A 20,121-nucleotide genomic window follows, 5' to 3' on the forward strand; every position below is an offset into this window, starting at 1 on the left:
CCAGTCACATGTAAGTTGTGAGGATTCAAATGTGTGATCAATTGTTCATGGGCAAATTTTCTTATTGCAACCATAGAGATAATTTGTATGGACGGCACATTGACTGCCAGTGCCGGCCCAAGCCTCCATGGGGCCCTAAGCAAAATTTGATTTTGGGGCCCTCTATTTCTGCCAATAATATTGATTGTTGATCATTCACACACCTACTATAAACTCATTGCGGCTCTGGTAGTGTTGTTTACATTATCCTATTGTCAGCCTGGCATGTCTTTACAAATGACATGTCATTTATAAAGATATGGGCGTGGCCCAGTTAAGAACATAAATAATAACAATGAATGAACGAATGATGTCTCGAGTGCCACATATGGTTCCTAGTCTTAAAATGTAGAAAACATTCAGCTACAAGAGTGGCCTGGGGTTGAAAAGTCCAAATGATAAAGCTTTGTATTTACAGTAAAAGTGTCATCTTGTCTCATCAGTCTTGTACATATTAGTCTTTAATTACTACTTTATATTTTTAGTTAATTGTTCATATTTAATGTTTACTTTGTACAAAGAGAGCGCAGTCTACTGAAGTTAAATTCCATGTGTGTTAAACATAACTGGACAATAAAGCTGATTCTGATTCACTTGATTATTTTTGGTAACAAAAACCTGAAACAGCAATGTGCAAAAATAATTCGTAGTTCAAGAAAAACAATAAAGTGCAACACTAAAATCACTTAAATATATATAAAAAGGAACAAATTCAATTGTACAAAAACCAACATAATGAAATTAAATATCAAGCAAATACTTAAATAATATTAATGAACAGAGTTACCAGAAACAAGGTAACATAACGGTCTATAAACAAATATAAAGTTACTACATATTAAAACTATCTAAATGTACATAACGATGTGCAAAAAAATCTAAATAAACTACCTTAATTCACACATTTTACCATCACATCACAGTTTTGTTCCTCTGTTCTTCACCACCCACACCACTCCACCCACTCCACCCACTCTTTAAAACCTGTGCTTCCTGGCTTTTCTGGAGGCTTTTCTGGGAAGCCATGGAAAACGATTTCCAGATGGCTTCGAAGCGATTCTGGACCACCATCCGACGCCTCAGGACAGTGCACTGTCAGTCCTGTGTAAGGTGGTGATGGTGTGCTGCTGACCTCGATTCAGAATGTTGTGCATCGGTAGAGGGAATACTTCAAAGACCTCCTCAATCCCACCTATATGTCTTCCTATTAGGAGGCAATGCCTGGACAATCCGTGGTGAGCTCTCCTATTTCTAGGGCTGAGGTTGCCGAGTTAAAAGGCTGCTGAGTGTCAGCGCCCTGGTGTGGATGAGATCTTCCTGGAGTTCCTTAAGGTTCTGGATGCTGTGGGGCTGTCCTGGTTGACAAGACTCTACAACATTGCGTGGACATCGGGGGTGGTGCCTCTGGATTGGTACACCTGGGTGGTGGTTTCTCTCTTCAAGAATGGGAACCAGAGTTTGTGTTCCAACTACCGTGGGGTCAAACTCCTCAGCCTTCCTAGAGAGGAGGCTACGCCAGATAGTCGAATTTTCGATTCAGGAGGAGCAAAGAGGTTTTTGTCCTGGTCGTGGAACTGTGGACCAGCTCCATACTCTCGGCAGGGTTTTTGACTGTGTATAGGAGTTTGCCCAACCAATCTACATGTACTTTGTGGACTTGGAGAAGGAATTCAACCGTGTCCCTCGGAAAGTCTTGTGGGGAGTGCTCAGAGCATATGCGGTATCGGACCGTCTGATTGTGGTGGCCCACTCCTTGTATGATCGATGTCAGAGTGTGAGTTGGACATGTTTTAAGTGAGTGTTGGTTGGACTCCACCAGGGCTGACCTTTGTCCCACAATTCTGTTCATAACTTTTATGGACAGAATTTCAAGGCACAGTCTTGGAGTTGAGGGGATCCGGTTTGGTGGCTGCAGGTTTAGGTCTCTGCTTTTTGCAGATTATGTGGTCCTGATGGTTTCACCTGGCCAGGATCTTTAGCTTTCGCAGCTGAGTGTGAAACGACTGGGATGTGAATTAGCACTCCAAGTCCGAGTCCATGGTACTAGCACGGAAAAGGATGGAGAGCCATCTCCGGCTTGAGGACAAGATGGAGCTTGAAATCGACAGGCGGTCTACAGTGTTGCAGACCCTGCATCGGTCTGTCGTGGTGAAGAAGGGTCTAAGCAAGAAGGCAAAGGTCTCAATTTACCTGTCAACCTAGATTCCCATCCTCACCTATGGTTGTGAGCTTTGGGTTAAGATCGAAAGGACAAGCTTCAGCGGCCTAAATGAGTTTCCTCTGTCGGGTGGTCGTACTTTTCCTTAGAGATAGGGTGAGAAGCTATGTCATCGAGGAGGAGCTTAAAGTAAAGCCGCTGCTCCTGAACATCGAAAGAAGCAAGATGAGGTGGTTCGGGCATCTCGTCAGGATACCACTTGGGCGCCTCGCTGGGGAGGTGTTTAGGGCTCGGTAGGAGGCCACAGGGAAAACTATGTCTCTCGGCTGGCCTGGGAACGCCTCGGGATCCCCTGGGAGTAGCTGGACGAATTGGCTGGGGAGAGGAAGTCTGGGCTTCTCTGCTTAGGCTGCTGCCCCCGCGACCCGTCCTCAGATAAGCAGACGAAGACGGATGGCTGGATGGATAGATTTGAATATTCACAGTGGGATGAACAATACTGCATTACTGTGACTAGATATATTTTGCAAACACTTTAAACACATATATACACACTATTTTATTTTTTATTTATAATATATACATATACAAATCAGTTAGGTATCCAAAACATTTCCTATTTTCATGTATATTGTTTGATAAAATTGTAAATACGTCAACAGCCAAAATAGCTTCATGACAAACTATTATAAAGTCAGATGTTCAGTTGTTTATATTTTCAAATTAAATTTGCTGTTCAACGTTGTACCAATATTATTTGTTTTATACCTATGATATCAATATTGTGTCAGTTATAATCTAAGTCAGTGTTTTGACTAATAAAATCTCAATTTATATTTAAAACACTGGCACTAAATGTACAGTAGCTTATAGCAGACGACTATTTCACTGGTGGGCATAGATACAGTACATCCATCCATCCATCCATTTTCTACCGCTTATTCCCTTTCGGGGTCGCGGGGGGCGCTGGCGCCTATCTCAGCTACAATCGGGCGGAAGATACAGTACAGTAATCATCAATTCACAATTCACAAATTCACTCTTACTAGTGAAAAGTAATTCTCCGGGCCCTGTTTTTTGCGGTCCGTCGATTTGTACAAGAATATTCTGCACAATGCTATGGCATCTTCTTCTTTCTGCTGCTCAAAGAGAAGTAGATGACCAGCTCAAGATAGCGGCCTAATTTCCTGCGCGCCAGTGGCCAATGTAGCGAGTATTCGGTCCTCTCCAAGGTTTCTCATAGTCGTCATTGTCACTGTCACCGACGTCCCACTAGGTGTGAGTTTTTCCTTGCCCTTATGAGACTTATTGTCTCAAAAATATTGTACATGAAATATAACCGCGTGGCTTTCATATTAAATGCATGTTGACACTTAGCACATTGAAGTGTTTCAACACATTTAATTTAACTTTTGAATTTACCATCTACTCAAAAATAAAGGATTAAGCTTACTTTCTGAATGACGCAACTTCCTGTGGATGTGACTTGGGGAATTTCCCCATTTTGGGGACGGCGTGGCAAAGTTCGGAAATTGGCCGTGCCAGCAATCTGACGGTTTCTGGTTTAATCCCCACCTTCTACCATCCTAGTCACGTCCGTTGTGTCCTAGAGCAAGACACTTAACCCTTACTCCCGATGGCCCCTGGTTAGCACCTTGCATGACAGCTCCCGCCATCAGTGTGTGAATGTGTGTGTGAATGTGGAGATGGTGTCAAAGCGCTTTGGGTTCCTTAAAAATGGGCTAGGAAGGCGCTACACAAGAACAACCATTATTATTATCATTTTCTGTTAAAAATTAGTGAAAACCAAGGGACAGTTTGAATCTTAATTTGTTGTTTTAGTAAATAAAATTAACAATAGTTGTAATAAAAAGTTACACAAATATGCAAAAACGTTATTTTACATTTTTAAAGTATTTAAATGATCATATTTGATTGTAATGCGAGGACAGCCAGCAATTGTTTTCAGTGTTTAAGGTAGGTTAATTCTATGCAATCAGAAAACAGGCCACTTTGCTTAAAGGCGTACTGAAATGAGATTTTCTTATTTAAACGGGGATAGCAGATCCATTCTATGTGTCATACTTGATCATTTCGCAATATTGCCATATTTTTGCTGAAAGGATTTAGTAGAGAACATCCACGATAAAGTTTGCAACTTTTGCTTGCTAACAGAAAAGCCTTGCCTCTACCGGAAGTCGCAGACGATGATGTCACATGTTGATGGCTCCTTACATCTTCAAATTGTTTCTTTTGGGAGCCTCCAACAAAAACAGCTATTCGGACCGAGAACACGACAATTCCCCCATTCATTTGAGCGAGGATGAAGGATTCGTGTTTGAGGATATTGATAGCGACAGACTAGAAAAAAAATATAAAAAAATAAAAAACAAGTTAAAAAAAAACGCGATTGCATTGGGATGGATTCAGATGTTTTTAGACACATTTACTAGGATCATTCTGGGAAATCCCTTATCTTTCTATTGTGTTGCTAGTGTTTTAGTGAGTTTAACTGTACCTGATAGTCGGAGGGGTGTGTCCATGCGCAGTGTCTCAGGGAAGTCGACGGCACCTTTAAGGGCGGCACAAGCTCAGCTGATCTCCGGTAAGAAGCGACTTTTTACCACAATTTTCTCACCGAAACCTGCTGGTTGACATTCGGTTGGGATCCATGTTCGCTGTGAACCATAGTAAAGTTTCACCTCCGTGAATTTTAAACAAGGAATCACTGTGTGTTTGTGTGGCTAAAGGCTAAAGCTTCCCAACTCCATCTTTCTACTTCGACTTCTCCAATATTAATTTAACAAATTGCAAAGAATTCAGCAACACAGATGTCAAAAATACTGTGTAATCATGCGGTTAAACCAGACAACTTATAGCTGTGTGTGTGCGCAGCGCTCATATTTCCTAACAGGTTGTGACATCAAGCGTACACGTGATCATTACGCGACGTTTTCAGGAAAAAACTCCCGGGAAATTTAAAATTGCAATTTAGTAAACTAAAAAGGCCGTGGACGATGGCGTCACCCGTGTGAGGGCTCCTCACATTGTTTCTAATGAGAGCCTCCAACAAAAAGAGCCATTCGGACCGAGAACACGACAATTTCCCCAGTAATTTCAGCGAGGTCAAAAGGTTTGTGGCTGAGGATATTGATAGCGAAGGACTAGAAAAAAAATAAATAAATAAATAAAGTAAAAAAAAAAAAAGGCAATTGCATTGTGAGCGATTCAGATGTTTTTGAACATATTTACTAGGATAATTCTGGGAAATCCCTTATCTTTCTATTGTATTGCTAGTGTTTTAGTGAGATTATATAGTACCTGATAGTTGGAGGCGTGTGTCCATGGGTGTCTTGACGCCAGTCTCTAAAGGGAATTAGTTACGGCAGCAGCAGCACGACAGAAGTTCCGCTGATCTCCGGTAAGAGGCGACTTTTTACCACAATTTTCTCACCAAAACCTGCCGGTTGACAAGTGGTCGGGATCCATGTTCGCTTGACCGCTCTGATCCATAGTAAAGCTTCACCTCCGGGAATTTTAAACAAGGAAACACCGTGTGTTTGTGTGGCTAAAGGCTAAAGCTTCCCACCTCCATCTTTCTACTTTGACTTCTCCATTATTAATTGAACAAATTGCAAAAGATTCAGCAACACAGAAGTCCAGAATACTGTGTAATTGCCAGATGAGAAGAGACTACTTCTAGCCGCTAGTGGTGCTGTGTTAATATGTCCCCTCCAACTCGAGACGTCACGCGTCATCATTCCGCAACGTTTTCAACAAGAAACTCCGCGGGAAATTTAAAATTGTAATTTAGTAAACTAAACCGGCCGTATTGGCATGTGTTGCGATGTTAATATTTCATCATTGACATATAAATTATCAGACTGCGTGGTCGGTAGTAGTGGGTTTCAGTAGGCCTTTAATAAAATAATGTATAAAAATATATAATACATAAATCGTATCATTGTTAACAGTTCATCTTTTCATGCCTTAACATTTTATGTGTAAATGCATGAAATACGCACATGGCACTGATTCAGTCGTTATGTGACTGTATACCTATAGATGTAACGGCAGGCTCTATACATACCCCATTTACATATGAGTTGGGAAATTGTGTTAGATGTAAATATAAACGGAATACAATTATTGGCAAATCATTTTCAACCCATATTCAGTTGAATATGCTACAAAGACAACATATTTGATGTTCAAACTGATAAACATTTTTTTGTGTGCAAATAATCATTAACTTTAGAATTTGATGCCAGCAACACGAGACAAAGAAGTTGGGAAAGGTGGAAATAGATACTAATAAAGTTGAGGAATGCTCATCAAACACTTATTTGGAACATCCCACAGGTGTGCAGGCTAATTAGGAACAGGTGGGTGCCATGATTGGGTATAAAAACAGCTTCCCAAAAAATGCTCAGTCTTTCACAAGAAAGGATGGGGCGAGGTACACCCCTTTGTCCACAACTGCGTGAGCAAATAGTCAAACAGTTTAAGAACAACGTTTCTCAAAGTGCAATTGCAAGAAATTTAGGGATTTCAACATCTATGGTCCATAATATCATCAAAAGGTTCAGAGAATCTGGAATAATCACTAAACGTAAGCGGCATGGCCAAAAAAATAACATTGAATGACCGTGACCTTCGATCCCTCAGAGGGCACTGTATCAAAAACTGACCTCAATCTCTAAAGGATATCACCACATGGGCTCAGGAACACTTCATAAAACCACTGTCAGTAACTACAGTTGGTCGCTACATCTGTAAGTACAAGTTAAAACTCTACTATGCAAAGCCAAACCCATTTACAGCAACACCCAGAAAAGCCGCCGGCTTCGCTGGGCCCGAGCTCATCTAAGATGGACTGATGCAAAGTGGAAAAGTGTTCTGTGGTCTGACGAGTCCACATTTCAAATTTTATTTGGAAACTATGGACATGATGTCCTCCGGAACAAAGAGGAAAATAACCATCCGGATTGTTATAGGCGCAAAAGCCAGCATCTGTGATGGTATGGGGGTGTATTAATGCCCAAGGCATGGAAAACGTACACCTCTGTGGAGGCAGCATTAATGCCGAATGGTCCATACAGATTTTGGAGCGACATATGTTGTCATCCAAGCAACATTATCATGGACACCACTGCATATTTTAGCAAGAAAATGCCAAGCCATATGTTACAACAGCGTGGCTTCGTAGTAAAAGAGTGCGGGTACTTTCCTAGCCCGCCTGCAGTCCAGACCTGTCTCCCACGGAAAATGTGTGGCGCATTATGAAGCGTAAAATACGACAGCGTAGACCCCGGACTTTTGAACAACTGAAGCTCTACATAAAACAAGAATGGGAAAGAATTCCACTTTCAACAATTAGTTTCCTCAGTTCCCAAACGTTTATTGAGTGTTGTTAAAAGAAAAGGTGATGTAACTCTGTGGTGAACATGCCCTTTCCCAACTACTTTGGCACATGTTGCAGCCATGAAATTCCAAGTTAATTATTATTCGCAAAAAAAAATAAAGTTTATGAGTTTGAACATCAAATATGTTGTCTTTGTAGTGCATTCAATTGAATATGGGTTGAAAATGATTTGCAAATCATTGTATTCCATGTATATTTACATCTAACACAATTCCCCAACTCATATGGAAACAGGGTTTGTAGGTTTTGCTTCCTAAAGTCCTGTTTGGGTCTGATTTCCTTGTGCTGTATATTTGCAACCATGTATAATATCATTTCATACAGAAAGGGTTCAGTCCTCTCTACATGGCAGCACAGGAGAATCACCTCGAGGTGGTCAAGTTCCTGCTTGAGAACAGTGCCAATCAGAGTCTCCCAACTGAGGTATGTGTGTGTGTGTCTGTGTGTCTGTGTGTTTGTGCGTGTCTGTTTGTGTGTGTGTCTTTGTGTAAAGAGTTGATCTATACAAATGATCCTTAAATATACATCATCTATGGCAGTAGCATGATGAGTACATGCGCCATACCTTTTAAGGTGTTGCTATAAAAATATATAAAGAGATACAAGAATTGGATTGAACTAGATTGTCTGCATTTAAAATGAGTGCCCCTGATTGTTTTTTGTTTTTTTTTGTCTTTCCACTTGCATCACTCCTACCTTTCTGTCATCAGGATGGCTTCACTCCTCTAGCAGTTGCCCTCCAGCAGGGCCACGAAAATGTTGTAGCACTGCTCATCAACTATGGCACTAAAGGCAAGGTCCGACTCCCTGCACTGCACATCGCTGCTCGAAATGATGACACGCGCACCGCAGCCGTGCTTCTGCAGAACGACCCCAATCCTGATGTTCTCAGCAAGGTTATTAACAAAATTATTATTCCATCATACTAGAGTAAAAACGTTGAAATTGCAATTTTTTTGTTCCTCAGATGTGTAACTTTTTTATAAACTGTTTTTCAATCTCACAAATCTTTTTCTTTGTAGACTGGTTTCACACCTCTCCATATTGCAGCCCACTATGAGAATATGAGCGTTGCCCAGCTGCTGTTAAACAGAGGAGCCAACGTAGACTTCATCCCAAAGGTCTCAGCTTCCTTTTTTAAACCTGGCCATAATCAGTGTGATTCAAACATTTTCTGCCAGGCGAGGATAACATTTGGATTGCAGAAGTAGGGGGACACAATTGTGTACATTGGGCTAGGAGGATTTAAGGCATGGGTGTCAAACTCTGGCCCACGGGCCAAATTTGGAGTCTAATTTCATTTGGCCCTTGAGGCAATATCAAATTAACATTTGAGCTGGCCCGCTGGTATTATACAGCCGCGGTGCCGCCGTAACACCGCATTCACCGCTAATACTCATACTTGCCAACCCTTCCGATTTTCCCGGTATACTCCCGAAGTTCAGTGCCCCTTCCGAAAATCTCCCGGGGCAACCGTTCTGCCAAATTTCTCCCGGTTTCCACCCGGACAACGATATTTGGGGCTTGCCTTTAGCGTTCTCTACAACCTGTCGTCACGTCTGCTTTTCCTCCATACAAACGGCTTGTACACACTCACACACAAATAAATGCAAGGCATACTTGGTCAACAGCCATGCAGGTCACATTGAGGGTGGCCCTATAAACAAGTTTAACACTGTTACAAATGTGCACCACACTTAACTCACACCAACAAGAATGAAAAACACATTTCGGGAGAACAACCACACCATAACACAACATAAACACAACAGAACAAACACTCAGAACCCCTAGCAGCACTAACTCTTCTGGGACGCTACAATATACACCCCCGCTACCACCAAACCTCGCCCCCAACCCCGCCCACCTTATTGTTATTTTATTTTCAAATTTATCAGCCTGTGGAAAAGGTTAATGTTGACATTTACCTCAGAAGGCTGCAAATCGAAAAGAGGCATTATTTTTTTTAATTTAAATCGTATTTAATATACCATTGATGTTTTTTTGTTTGTTTTTTGAAAGTTGATTTTGCACTATTAAGTTATATAAGCATTGCTTGTTCCATATTCAGTGTTAAAGCAAATCAGTGTAGCAAACTGAGCAATAATTAACGTTTTATTCATGCACTTTCTCTTGCTACTTCAAGGCTTGAATGTTAAATTCATTCATTATTGTTATTTTGTTTTCAAATTTAATATTAGCCTGTGGAAAAAGTTTATTTTGATATCTACTTCAGAAGGCTGCAAATAGAAAAAAGGCATTCAATTTTTATTTGAAATTTTATTTGATATGCCATTGATGTTTGTTAATTATTATTATTTGAAACTGGATTTTGCATGTCACTATAAAGTTATATAAGCCTTGCTTGTTCAATATTCAATGCAAAACTTGTTTGGGTCCTATTAAAAGGATAATTTGTTCAACTTTGGCCCGCAGCTTTGTTTAGTTTTAAATTTTGGGCCACTCTCTGTTTGAGTTTGACACCCGTGATTTAAGGCGTTATTTTCCTTTTTTGTTTCCTTGTTCATTTGTGTGAAACAATTTTAATACAACTTGACTTAAACCTAAATTTGTTTAGTTGAATGTTTTGGAATATAAATAATAAATGATAAGCACTTTTATTTATAGTGAAAAATAACATGAACAATTACAGTAATGTCTATCTGTCCACTCGGCTTTGTCTGTCATGTCTTGTGATCATGTTTTGTTTAGTTATGTTCTGTTACTTCAAGACTCCATTAGTTCCTGTTTTTTTTTCACTTCCTTGTTTTGTCACCATGGCGACCCATTAGTTTCACCTGTATCACGTGTTGGACTCACGCACCTGTTTTTAATCACAGAGACTATTTAGGCCTGTCACTTTCTGTTGGTCGTTCTGGCGTCATCACTCCGTTCATGCCCACTCTGCTTATGTATCACTCTGCTTCATGCCATGTTTACTGCTTCATGCCATTTCATAGTTCATGCTGCTCTGCTCTTTTCTTTCCAAGTAAGTTTTGTTTGTTCATGTCACATTTAGCGATTCTTTTGTTTTATGTCCATAGTTTTTCCTTTGTGGTAGTTTTTGATACTTAGCCATTTTTTTTCTTTCTCTGCCTTGTGCGCGCTTTTTTTTTTGCACCTTTTTATAGATAAATTAAAACATGTATTTACCTTCACGCCATGTCCGGTCCAGTTCTATTGCATCTCGGGAAAACATTCCATGCAGTTTACTGCTCCATAGCCCAATTTACGACATTTTCTGAGTAAGACTCCAACGCAGAGGAGATAATAAGATTAATAACAAAAAGTGCACTTAAAAAGATGTGAGGAAAAATAACTTGGGATGCACATAAAAGGTGTGAAAAAACAAAAAACACACACAAAAGATGTGGAGGGGTAACAGTTAACACTACAAAGCAGCGCTGGTAAAGAGCCACAGGAAAGAGAAGCATGAGTAGAACCCACGGAAAGCAAAGGAGATGAACACAACTGGAAGGATGAACCATCAGGAATCTACTGGCACTGAGTGTATGAACTGGAAATGGGAATCAGGTGTGCACAAAGGTGGCTCAAAGCCCAAGCTATGCTCAAGCATGCTAAATGTTGACTTTTCTTGTAATTAATTCAATCGTCCCTCCTACCATTGATTAATGTTAACTTCCACCATGCATGGTAGAAATAAACAGGACTACTTAAAATAATCCACAAAGTTTTATAAGGTTGTGAGGTGATTAAATTGAGGGTGTGTGGGTGCAGGTTAACAGGTAGGGAGGGGTAGTCAGTTTTAAGCATGTTAGGCTAGAACTGACCTGGGGGGAGTGTGCCCTACAAAATGATCAGTACTGTATATGTTTTGACTTCATTAATGACGTGTGGTTGTTAACGATGCTACTGACCTATTTTTTCCTATGTCCTAATCAATAGAATGGCATTACACCCCTTCATATTGCCTCCAGGAGGGGCAATGTGATGATGGTCAGACTCCTGCTGGACAGAGGGGCTCAGATCGATGCCAAAACTAAGGTAATTTATTGTTCAGTTTGCAATTTTCTGTTTTTGCTGCTCTTATCTGGCATTATGTCACCAATGATTTCTTATTAGCTTCCAAATATTTATCCACTCCATCTGTCACTTCCTCACCCCTCCTTGAATACTTTGTTTGGTTGTGTACACAGGATGAACTAACTCCGCTTCACTGCGCAGCCAGAAACGGACATGTTCGCATCATTGAGATCCTGCTAGAACACGGTGCTCCCATCCAAGCTAAAACCAAGGTACGGTTTAACGAGATACTTTCATCTGATACAGCAAGTTTCCCCGCTCTGGATCTTGTGACTCTTTTGATTTACTACGATCTTTCCCCACACACACAGTATATTGGTACTTAACTTATATGTCAGCCTCAATAAAAAATATATTCTCTTGGGCATTTTAATTGAACTTTCTGAAGGACTGGTATGTTTATTGAGTACTTGAGTTTTTAAGTTCCTCTACCGTGGATCTGCAGATGATAAACAACATGCAGACAGGGAGTTTGTTAATCTCTTTCCTCTCATCTCTGTGGTCTTGTGCAGAATGGTCTGTCCCCCATCCACATGGCAGCACAGGGGGATCATATGGACTGCGTAAGACAGCTACTCCAATACAACGCAGAGATTGACGATATCACGCTGGACCATTTAACCCCTCTTCATGTAGCAGCCCACTGTGGTCACCATCGCATGGCCAAAGTTCTTCTGGATAAGGGAGCCAAAGCCAATGCTCGAGCTCTGGTAATTGTTTTTTGGATGTTTATTATGTGCAAAAAGATGATGCCTGAGATCTGTAGAAAATAAAGACTGCCATGATATTATTTTACTTTTACTGTCTTACATATTTGATGTTGTTGGATTTTTTTTTTTGTGCGTCCAGAATGGTTTCACGCCTCTCCATATTGCATGCAAGAAGAACCACATTCGGTCAATGGACTTGCTGCTCAAACACTCCGCTTCCTTAGAAGCTGTCACAGAGGTGAGACTGTGTTATCCGTTATGTGTAGTTAATAGGGATTTAACAATATCAAAATCTCAAGGTACGATATTGTCAAGGTATTATTACAATATTTTCAAAAAGATAAATGACTCAATAAAAATACCATAGTGTTAAAAATGAAGTAGCAGGAGTGTTAAGGATGAACATTGTGACGATGCCCTATGTCAGCAGTTGGCGTGAACCCAGGATGCAGAGAAGTATAGGCAAAGTGCAAGCAGAAGATGGCTTTATTAGGTACCAGTCAGAATAAAAATAACTTGGTCCTTGTAGGAACTCAGAAACCAACATAATATTTTGGCCCGCAGAAGATGGAACTAAATCGAACTAATTAACAATGAGGTGTGGGTGTGCTGACAGGGCAAGGAACAAAAGGTGAAAGTGCTGCAAAACACATAGACCAAATAGGAAATACAACCCAAACTATAACACCATGACAGGAAATGAAACCAAACACCGGAAAATAAATAAGAAAGTCCAATCTGGCATGTGCTTTCATGACAAAACACACCTACTGTAATTGAACACAAATATAATGCTTAAATATTCTAATCATATTTATTACAACAAATGGGCATTTTGAAGTGAAAATAATAATGCAGTAACATCAAGTGTATACAATTTAGAAAATTAATTAAAAGGAAAACATCAGTTGAGTGTTTTAATTTGACAACATAAACATCATGTGTAACAAGTAGAAAACAATAATCACTTCAGTTTGGTGTCTTTTAGTTTTTACACAAGGTCAGACTTGGCCTGCCACATCATAAAACGTGGCCCGCAAAAAACTGGAATTAATATGTGTCTTTTCTAACTAAATTAATTCAACTTTACATTGTGACAGAAAAAATACATGTACAGCAAGTAATTTCAAGTCTTTTTATCTTGATATAATATTTCAACAAATATTAAAATGCCATAAATTCCAAACATGCTTTAGTTTAAATCAATAAAGGTACTTAAATATTGGCTTGATTAATGATTATAGAGCAAAATATCCATCAAATTGTAAATTGTAAAAACTATGTTTACTGTTAAAAAAAAAAGAGGTAGGTTTAATGCCAGAATTTTACCGTAATAAAAGAGATGTGGTATAGTTTTTCCATTTACAGTATCATATCGGGAAAATTATGGTTGCATTTACAGTAAAAATATTGATACTGTTTTTCATTTCCATTTATATGCTCAACATTTTTTTTAATTACAGTAAAATTGACAATTTTTTCAGTGATATCAAAAAAAATATATATAATCAATAAATAATAATATTCATGTAGTATTTACAGTTACAAGTGCCCTCTGAGGGCAGCCATAACTGCCATGTGGCCCTCAATGAAAACCATTTTGACACCCCTGTTTAAAAGCTGTGTCCTCTGCAGTGGACATTTTTACATCGGTTTCAAGACTATTGATTAACGGACAATTTAGCTGTTATAATGTAAATAGCTCACAAATTGATGTTTGGCCTCACTGGCTTCCTGGTTTCATATCAAGGATATTTTCCTTGGCGATGGTTCATCATGGTGCTTCCGTATAACTTGTAGCCCCAACTTGTTGTAGATGATGGCATTGAAGACATTAACTCCAGAGTATTACATGTTTTCATGTCGCAAAAACATAAAAAATAGTTGCTAAATTTGTAGCTAATCCCGTTTGGAAAAAAAGAAGCGCTAGAGAAGTTGGAAAGTTACCAAATTTAGCGAAAAAGTCGCAAAGTTGGTAACACTTGACTTTTATTAGTTTCCCCACTGTGTTTGCCCGCTCTGTGCAGGGTACTATGAGAGATATAGTTTACGTCTCAGATAGGCCCATTCCATAGCCCCAGAAAAAAACGACACTGATGGGAGTACTCAGAGTTCTCATCTGATGCCGTTGCCTGCCACCACATTACTGTATTGTAAGAATTTTTGAAACGGCAATATCGACACAGTCCTAGTAGTTAATGATGCATTTTTTATAATGTTGTGACTTTTCCTTTAAACATGTTTTTTCTCCAAATTACTTTTATTAAGCCGAAAAACATAAGAGCATCACTAACTGCTAACATGTGTTACCTATAGTGATTTAAAAAGAACAGTTTCAACAAATGGATGTCCACATTTGTCACAACGTGAAATAACATTTTTGTAACCCAAAAATTGCCACTAAGCCCAGGTAAAAATAACTGGTGGTCACAGCTGCATGTATCCTTGAGCTGATAATCAAAAGGTCAATAGGTTAGTACGACAATTCAAAATAGAAATTTTTGATAAATTGCCATGTTTGTGTGTGTTTTTTTATTGTGTCTTCTTCCAAACAAATATACTCATGGGAAATTAAAGTATATTGTCTTTAAAAGGGTTATTATTTTTGTATGTATTACTGTATGATTACATTAGAGCTTGAATTGTTTTTAAAATGAGACTGACAATAGTATAGTTTATCGGTAATAATTTGTGGGACAGTGTATCTTAAAGTCCAGGCCTATGTGCCTGTCACTGCAAACAGCACATTTACATTCGTCCACTCGGTTACTGACCATGTAGATCTGTCTCTATTTGCACAGTCTGGCCTCACTCCTCTCCATGTAGCAGCTTTCATGGGCCATCTGAACATAGTGAAGAACCTTCTCCAGAGAGGGGCTTCTCCTAATGCTTCCAATGTTGTAAGAACATCTTCCCTGTAACTACAGCAGTCCGCTAAACTACTCAAACTAGTACAGTTTATGGTAAACTGGTCTCAATTGCATATTCCATGGGGTGAACATGCTATTGTGTATATCCACTGTGTATCCAGAAAGTGGAGACTCCCCTCCACATGGCCTCCAGAGCAGGACACTGTGAAGTTGCACAGTTCTTGCTCCAGAACGCAGCACAAGTGGACGCCAAAGCGAAGGTACCCGCACTCTTGTTTTGATCTCCACGGCCATGAAAAGTGCTGTGGTTCTTTATCTATATCCTGTTTCTTGCTATTTCCAGGACGACCAGACCCCTCTTCACTGTGCGGCCCGTATGGGACACAAGGAGCTTGTCAAGCTGCTACTTGAGCACAAGGCCAACCCTGATTCATCTACAACGGCAGGCCACACACCCTTACACATCGCTGCACGTGAAGGTCACATTCACACCATTCGCATCTTGTTAGATGCCGGAGCGCAACAGACCAAATTGACAAAGGTAATAGTGAAATTCACATGCCTCTTTCCTTTTATTTCTCGAATAGGAACATTATTAATTGTCACCCACTAGTAGATTGATCCAATTGAGATAAAAATTGATATTTTTGAGTCCAAGTTGATTTTGAACTGAGACAGAATATCAACACAGAAATTTGAATAAACCTTATGAAATAACTTGTATTTGATTGACTGGAAAAAGTTTGTGATCACCAAGCAAAATGTGACTTAGTACTTGGTGATGAAATCCCCAGCAGGTACGTGAGAATTTGTTGAATTAGGTCCTGACGTTGAGTAACTCAAACGTAACGATGAAACAACATGCTTTTTGACGACGCGTAATCAATATTGGGTTTTGACGTTGATTTGACCGTTAAATTTTGGTCATTTCCCAACCAGTATTCTACAACACAAATACAACTTTGAAAAATCATGTTTTTTGATTACGTTTATTCAACGTCAGGTTGTGACGTTGACATAACCATTGAAATTTGGTCATTTCCCAACCAACAACGTGGATCCAACGTTGGACATCAACGTGGTCACACTTTAAAAATGCAACTAGTTTGCATCATTGTTTCAAAGTCAGTTTTAAAGGCTGTGTATGTATAAATAATGTTGTATCAATGTTTTGTGTCTGCTGGGACCGTTGTTGGCAAGTAAAAAGGTCAGACATTTCTTCTAGTGCAGACGACTTCAACAGGAAGTCTTTGACATATTTGGTTGATTAAAGATAAAGTCCCAATGAGAGTCACACACACACACTAGGTGTGGTGAAATTATCCTCTGCATTTGACCCATCCCCATGTTGACTCCCCGGGAGGTGAGGGGAGCAGTGAGCAGCAACGGTGACCTCGCTCAGGAATCATTTTGGTGATTTAACCCCCAATTCCAACCCTTGATGCTGAGTGCCAAGCAGGGAGGTAATGGCTCCCATTTTTTATAATCTTTGGTATGACTCGGTCGGGGTTTGAACTCACAACCTACTGATCTCAGGGCGGACACTCTAACCACTAGGCCACTGAGCAAATTCGAATTGTTTTTAAATACCTTTTTCTTCCTGTTATGTTTCGTGTGGAGTTATTGGTGTAGATCGCAGGATGCAAAGACGGTAGGCGAAGGCAAGCTAAAAGGACTGCAGCAGGAAGTGCAAAAAAAGACTTAACAGTCACAAGAAGCATAGGAAAAGCTATGCAACATGGCAACACAAAACACAATGATCCAGCACTGTCATAAAAAGCATCCTGATTGCCAACCAGGAACAAGTGTCGCCAATCAGTGACAGGTGAAGGAGCCAGTGTTCAGACAAGAGTTTTAGTGGGGGGAAAAGAGGCAAACAGGAAATGGAAACAGAAATAAGAGCACTGGACAGGGACAAATAAATAAATACCAGAAACTAATAACTATCATGAGAGATCATGACAATTTCCTTGCATTTTCTTCCACAAATTTAAATGTCTGTGAATATACATTAACATTGATTCAACATACTTTAGTGACCAGATACATTCAGGCAGAAGGTGTCTTGAAGTAAGCAATGCAAACATTCAAGGACAAAGCAGAGCTCCTTCAAGCAAGGTACCGATATTCACTTGTCCGTCCAATTTCAAGTGTTCAAGGTCAAAAAAAGTTGGCTAGGAATGCTGTTTTTGGGCTACTAGTCAAGTCGAGTTGATGCCCAAAATAATTCATTATGGTCACCTCACATTCCCTCAAGCCTTGTCTGAATCATTCTTTTACTGGCAAACTACAGACAGACCTTTACATGTGTCTTCTGGTGGGCATTGCAGGAACTCAATCCATTACAGCACAGAGTGTTGCTAAAGGCTTTACTTGGTGACTGCAGTTCCAGCTCCCTGAGAATCATTGACCAGCTTTGCCCTTGTAATTCTGGGCTTGTCTGGTGCTCCACATCCTATTTTGCACTTTTTTTCCATGTTTAAAATCACACCAGTGGTTTCTCTCTGTAGAGTCCATCAAATTCTCCTTTCACTCAATGAAATGCCAATTAATGTACAGCAGGGGTGTCCAAAGTGGGGTCTGGGGGAAGCTCAAGTTTTGTTGGCTTGCAGCAAATTGTTATAATACAGTTAAAAAAAACATTTGAAAAAAAAACACTAAAAATGTCACAAAAAGAGCAAAGCGACAACAATGACAAAAAAGATGAAAGTTTTATACTGATATGTATAATATTTATAATTAATAATTTTTACATGCAGATTAATCACACAATTTATTTTGATCTGCGGTTAGTAACTGTTTGTTGCTATACTGTCAATTATCAGGTCAATTAATTTGTCACTGAAAAAATGAGGGATTAGACTCTGTCTAATCCCTCATTGCTCACTGGCAAATTTAATTCTAAAATAAACCCAGACTGGACTTTAGATATAAATGATACTAAGTTTTGAACAAATAAATAGCATTCCAGTAAAACATTAAAAACAATGTTATTGTTTTTTTTTTACAAATTAATTTAAATTATTCAAGCGAGTTATAACCTGTGATTAATCCAAACTCAAAGTGTGATTAATCTGATTTAGTAAAATAATAATTTGATAGCACTACTAACTAATAACCCTACGCTTTGAAGTGAAGTGAATTATATTTATATAGCGCTTTTCTCTAGAGACTCAAATCCCTTTACATAGTGAAACACATTATCTACATTTAAATAAATTATTTGACACCTATAACACAAAGCTGACACAAAGTACAATGTTTTATTGTTTTATATATATATATATATATATATATATATATATATATATATATATATATATATATATATATATATATATATATATATAGAGAGAGAGAGAGAGAGATAGTATATTTAACAACACAACCTTTTACAAAATAAAAAAAAAGTATCAGAATGGCCCCCACATGTTCTTTCAGAATGCAGCCCCTGGTGGAAAAAGTTTGGAGCACCCCTGGCTTTTATTGTTGTTGTTGATACTCAGCATAAAATATGAACTAAATAAAATTACTATATAAATACGGTCTTTTTTTGTAAAGGGGATACAATTATAAAAATCAGCATTGAATTAAGTCATTATTTACAAATCACAAACAATTACACTATACCTGGTGCAATACATTGAGGTTGTGTACAACCATTCGACGGATTAGATGTATAAATGTGATCCTTTTGGAAAAGTGATGCATATCTTTGATTTGGTTTAATTGGAGCAGAAAGGCTTCACCCCCCTCCACGTGGCCTCTAAATACGGAAAGGTGGATGTAGCAGAGCTCCTTCTCGAGAGAGGCACCAATCCCAACGCAGCTGGCAAGGTGAGGCAGGTTTATGCGCGCTTGGAAGTGCTACATTAGCAGTGTGTCATGTTATTGTCTCATATAAGCATGCTTCCTTGTGCTTTTTTGTCATTATGTGTGTGTCCAACAGAACGGTCTGACCCCCCTTCATGTGGCAGTTCACCACAACAACCTGGATGTTGTTAAACTGCTGGTCAGCAAGGGAGGCTCTGCACACAGCACTGCACGAGTAAGACTAACAGAGAATGTTATTCCGAAGATAATGTAATGCATCTTAGAGACAAATTCTCGGCATTATGGTGGAAAATAAACCAATTTTCTTCCAAGTAGCATTATCGCAGGAGGACTAGACAAAAAAGAATGACTAAGCACGCTACACACACACACAACAAGTGGGACTACACAAGAAGTTAACCAATAAAGCTTTGATGTAAAGTAGGAGTGGTTGATGTTACCTTGTATAGTATCAGTCTATACACGATACTAAAATTATTTGATCGATATTTGTATTTTTCTTGTTTGTATTATTGCAAAAATAATTTTCTGGTATTTTTTGTTATTTTTTATGGGCACCGAAAGGCTTTGAGGGCAAAACCCAAATGATTTAAATGGGAACTAATAGTTGTTTTTGCTTTTTTTTTTTTTGTTATTGTGTACTAACTACTGTGTCACTAACAAAAAGGTATGCGCCATTCAATGCCACAAATTCAATATGTCATCTGATTTACAACAATACTAGCACATTCTATACGTAATAAAAGCTTTATACAAATGTATCATGTTTACTTTAGCTACTTGCTATAAATTATTTTTGTTTTATGATCTAATGTCAAAGTATCGGATCGGGACTTGAATTTGGATCGGATTTACACCAGGGGTCTCAAACTCAATTTACCTGGGGGCCACTGGATGCAGAAACTGGGTGAGGCTGGGCCGCAAAAAAAGATTTCTTAAAAAAATCTAACATTAAATCATATTCATTAAATCTTTTTAATGAATTCACCTTCTATGAATGGCCTTCCCGCCCTAGCAACATATTTGCCAACCCTCACGATT

At 39.1% G+C, this 20,121-nt stretch overlaps 1 protein-coding gene across 10 annotated transcripts in view; it reads left to right on the forward strand.

Annotated features, from left to right (window-relative positions):
• The window catches only part of LOC133536300 (ankyrin-1-like), a 243,425-nt gene that overhangs the window by 104,930 nt on the left and 118,374 nt on the right, over positions 1-20,121 (forward strand). For all 10 annotated transcript variants that reach the window (XM_061876715.1, XM_061876718.1, XM_061876722.1 and 7 more), the window contains exons 4-16: positions 1-10; positions 7,947-8,045; positions 8,333-8,518; positions 8,645-8,743; positions 11,529-11,627; positions 11,780-11,878; positions 12,179-12,376; positions 12,516-12,614; positions 15,178-15,276; positions 15,408-15,506; positions 15,590-15,787; positions 18,985-19,083; positions 19,196-19,294. The exon at positions 1-10 is cut by the window's left edge and continues 89 nt beyond it. In XM_061876715.1, coding sequence (XP_061732699.1) covers positions 1-10; positions 7,947-8,045; positions 8,333-8,518; positions 8,645-8,743; positions 11,529-11,627; positions 11,780-11,878; positions 12,179-12,376; positions 12,516-12,614; positions 15,178-15,276; positions 15,408-15,506; positions 15,590-15,787; positions 18,985-19,083; positions 19,196-19,294 — 1,483 coding nt within the window. The remainder of the gene's footprint in view (positions 11-7,946; positions 8,046-8,332; positions 8,519-8,644; positions 8,744-11,528; positions 11,628-11,779; positions 11,879-12,178; positions 12,377-12,515; positions 12,615-15,177; positions 15,277-15,407; positions 15,507-15,589; positions 15,788-18,984; positions 19,084-19,195; positions 19,295-20,121) is intronic.

The sequence above is a fragment of the Nerophis ophidion genome, linkage group LG17 (assembly GCF_033978795.1).
Source record: "Nerophis ophidion isolate RoL-2023_Sa linkage group LG17, RoL_Noph_v1.0, whole genome shotgun sequence".
NCBI classification, from domain to species: Eukaryota; Metazoa; Chordata; class Actinopteri; order Syngnathiformes; family Syngnathidae; genus Nerophis; species Nerophis ophidion.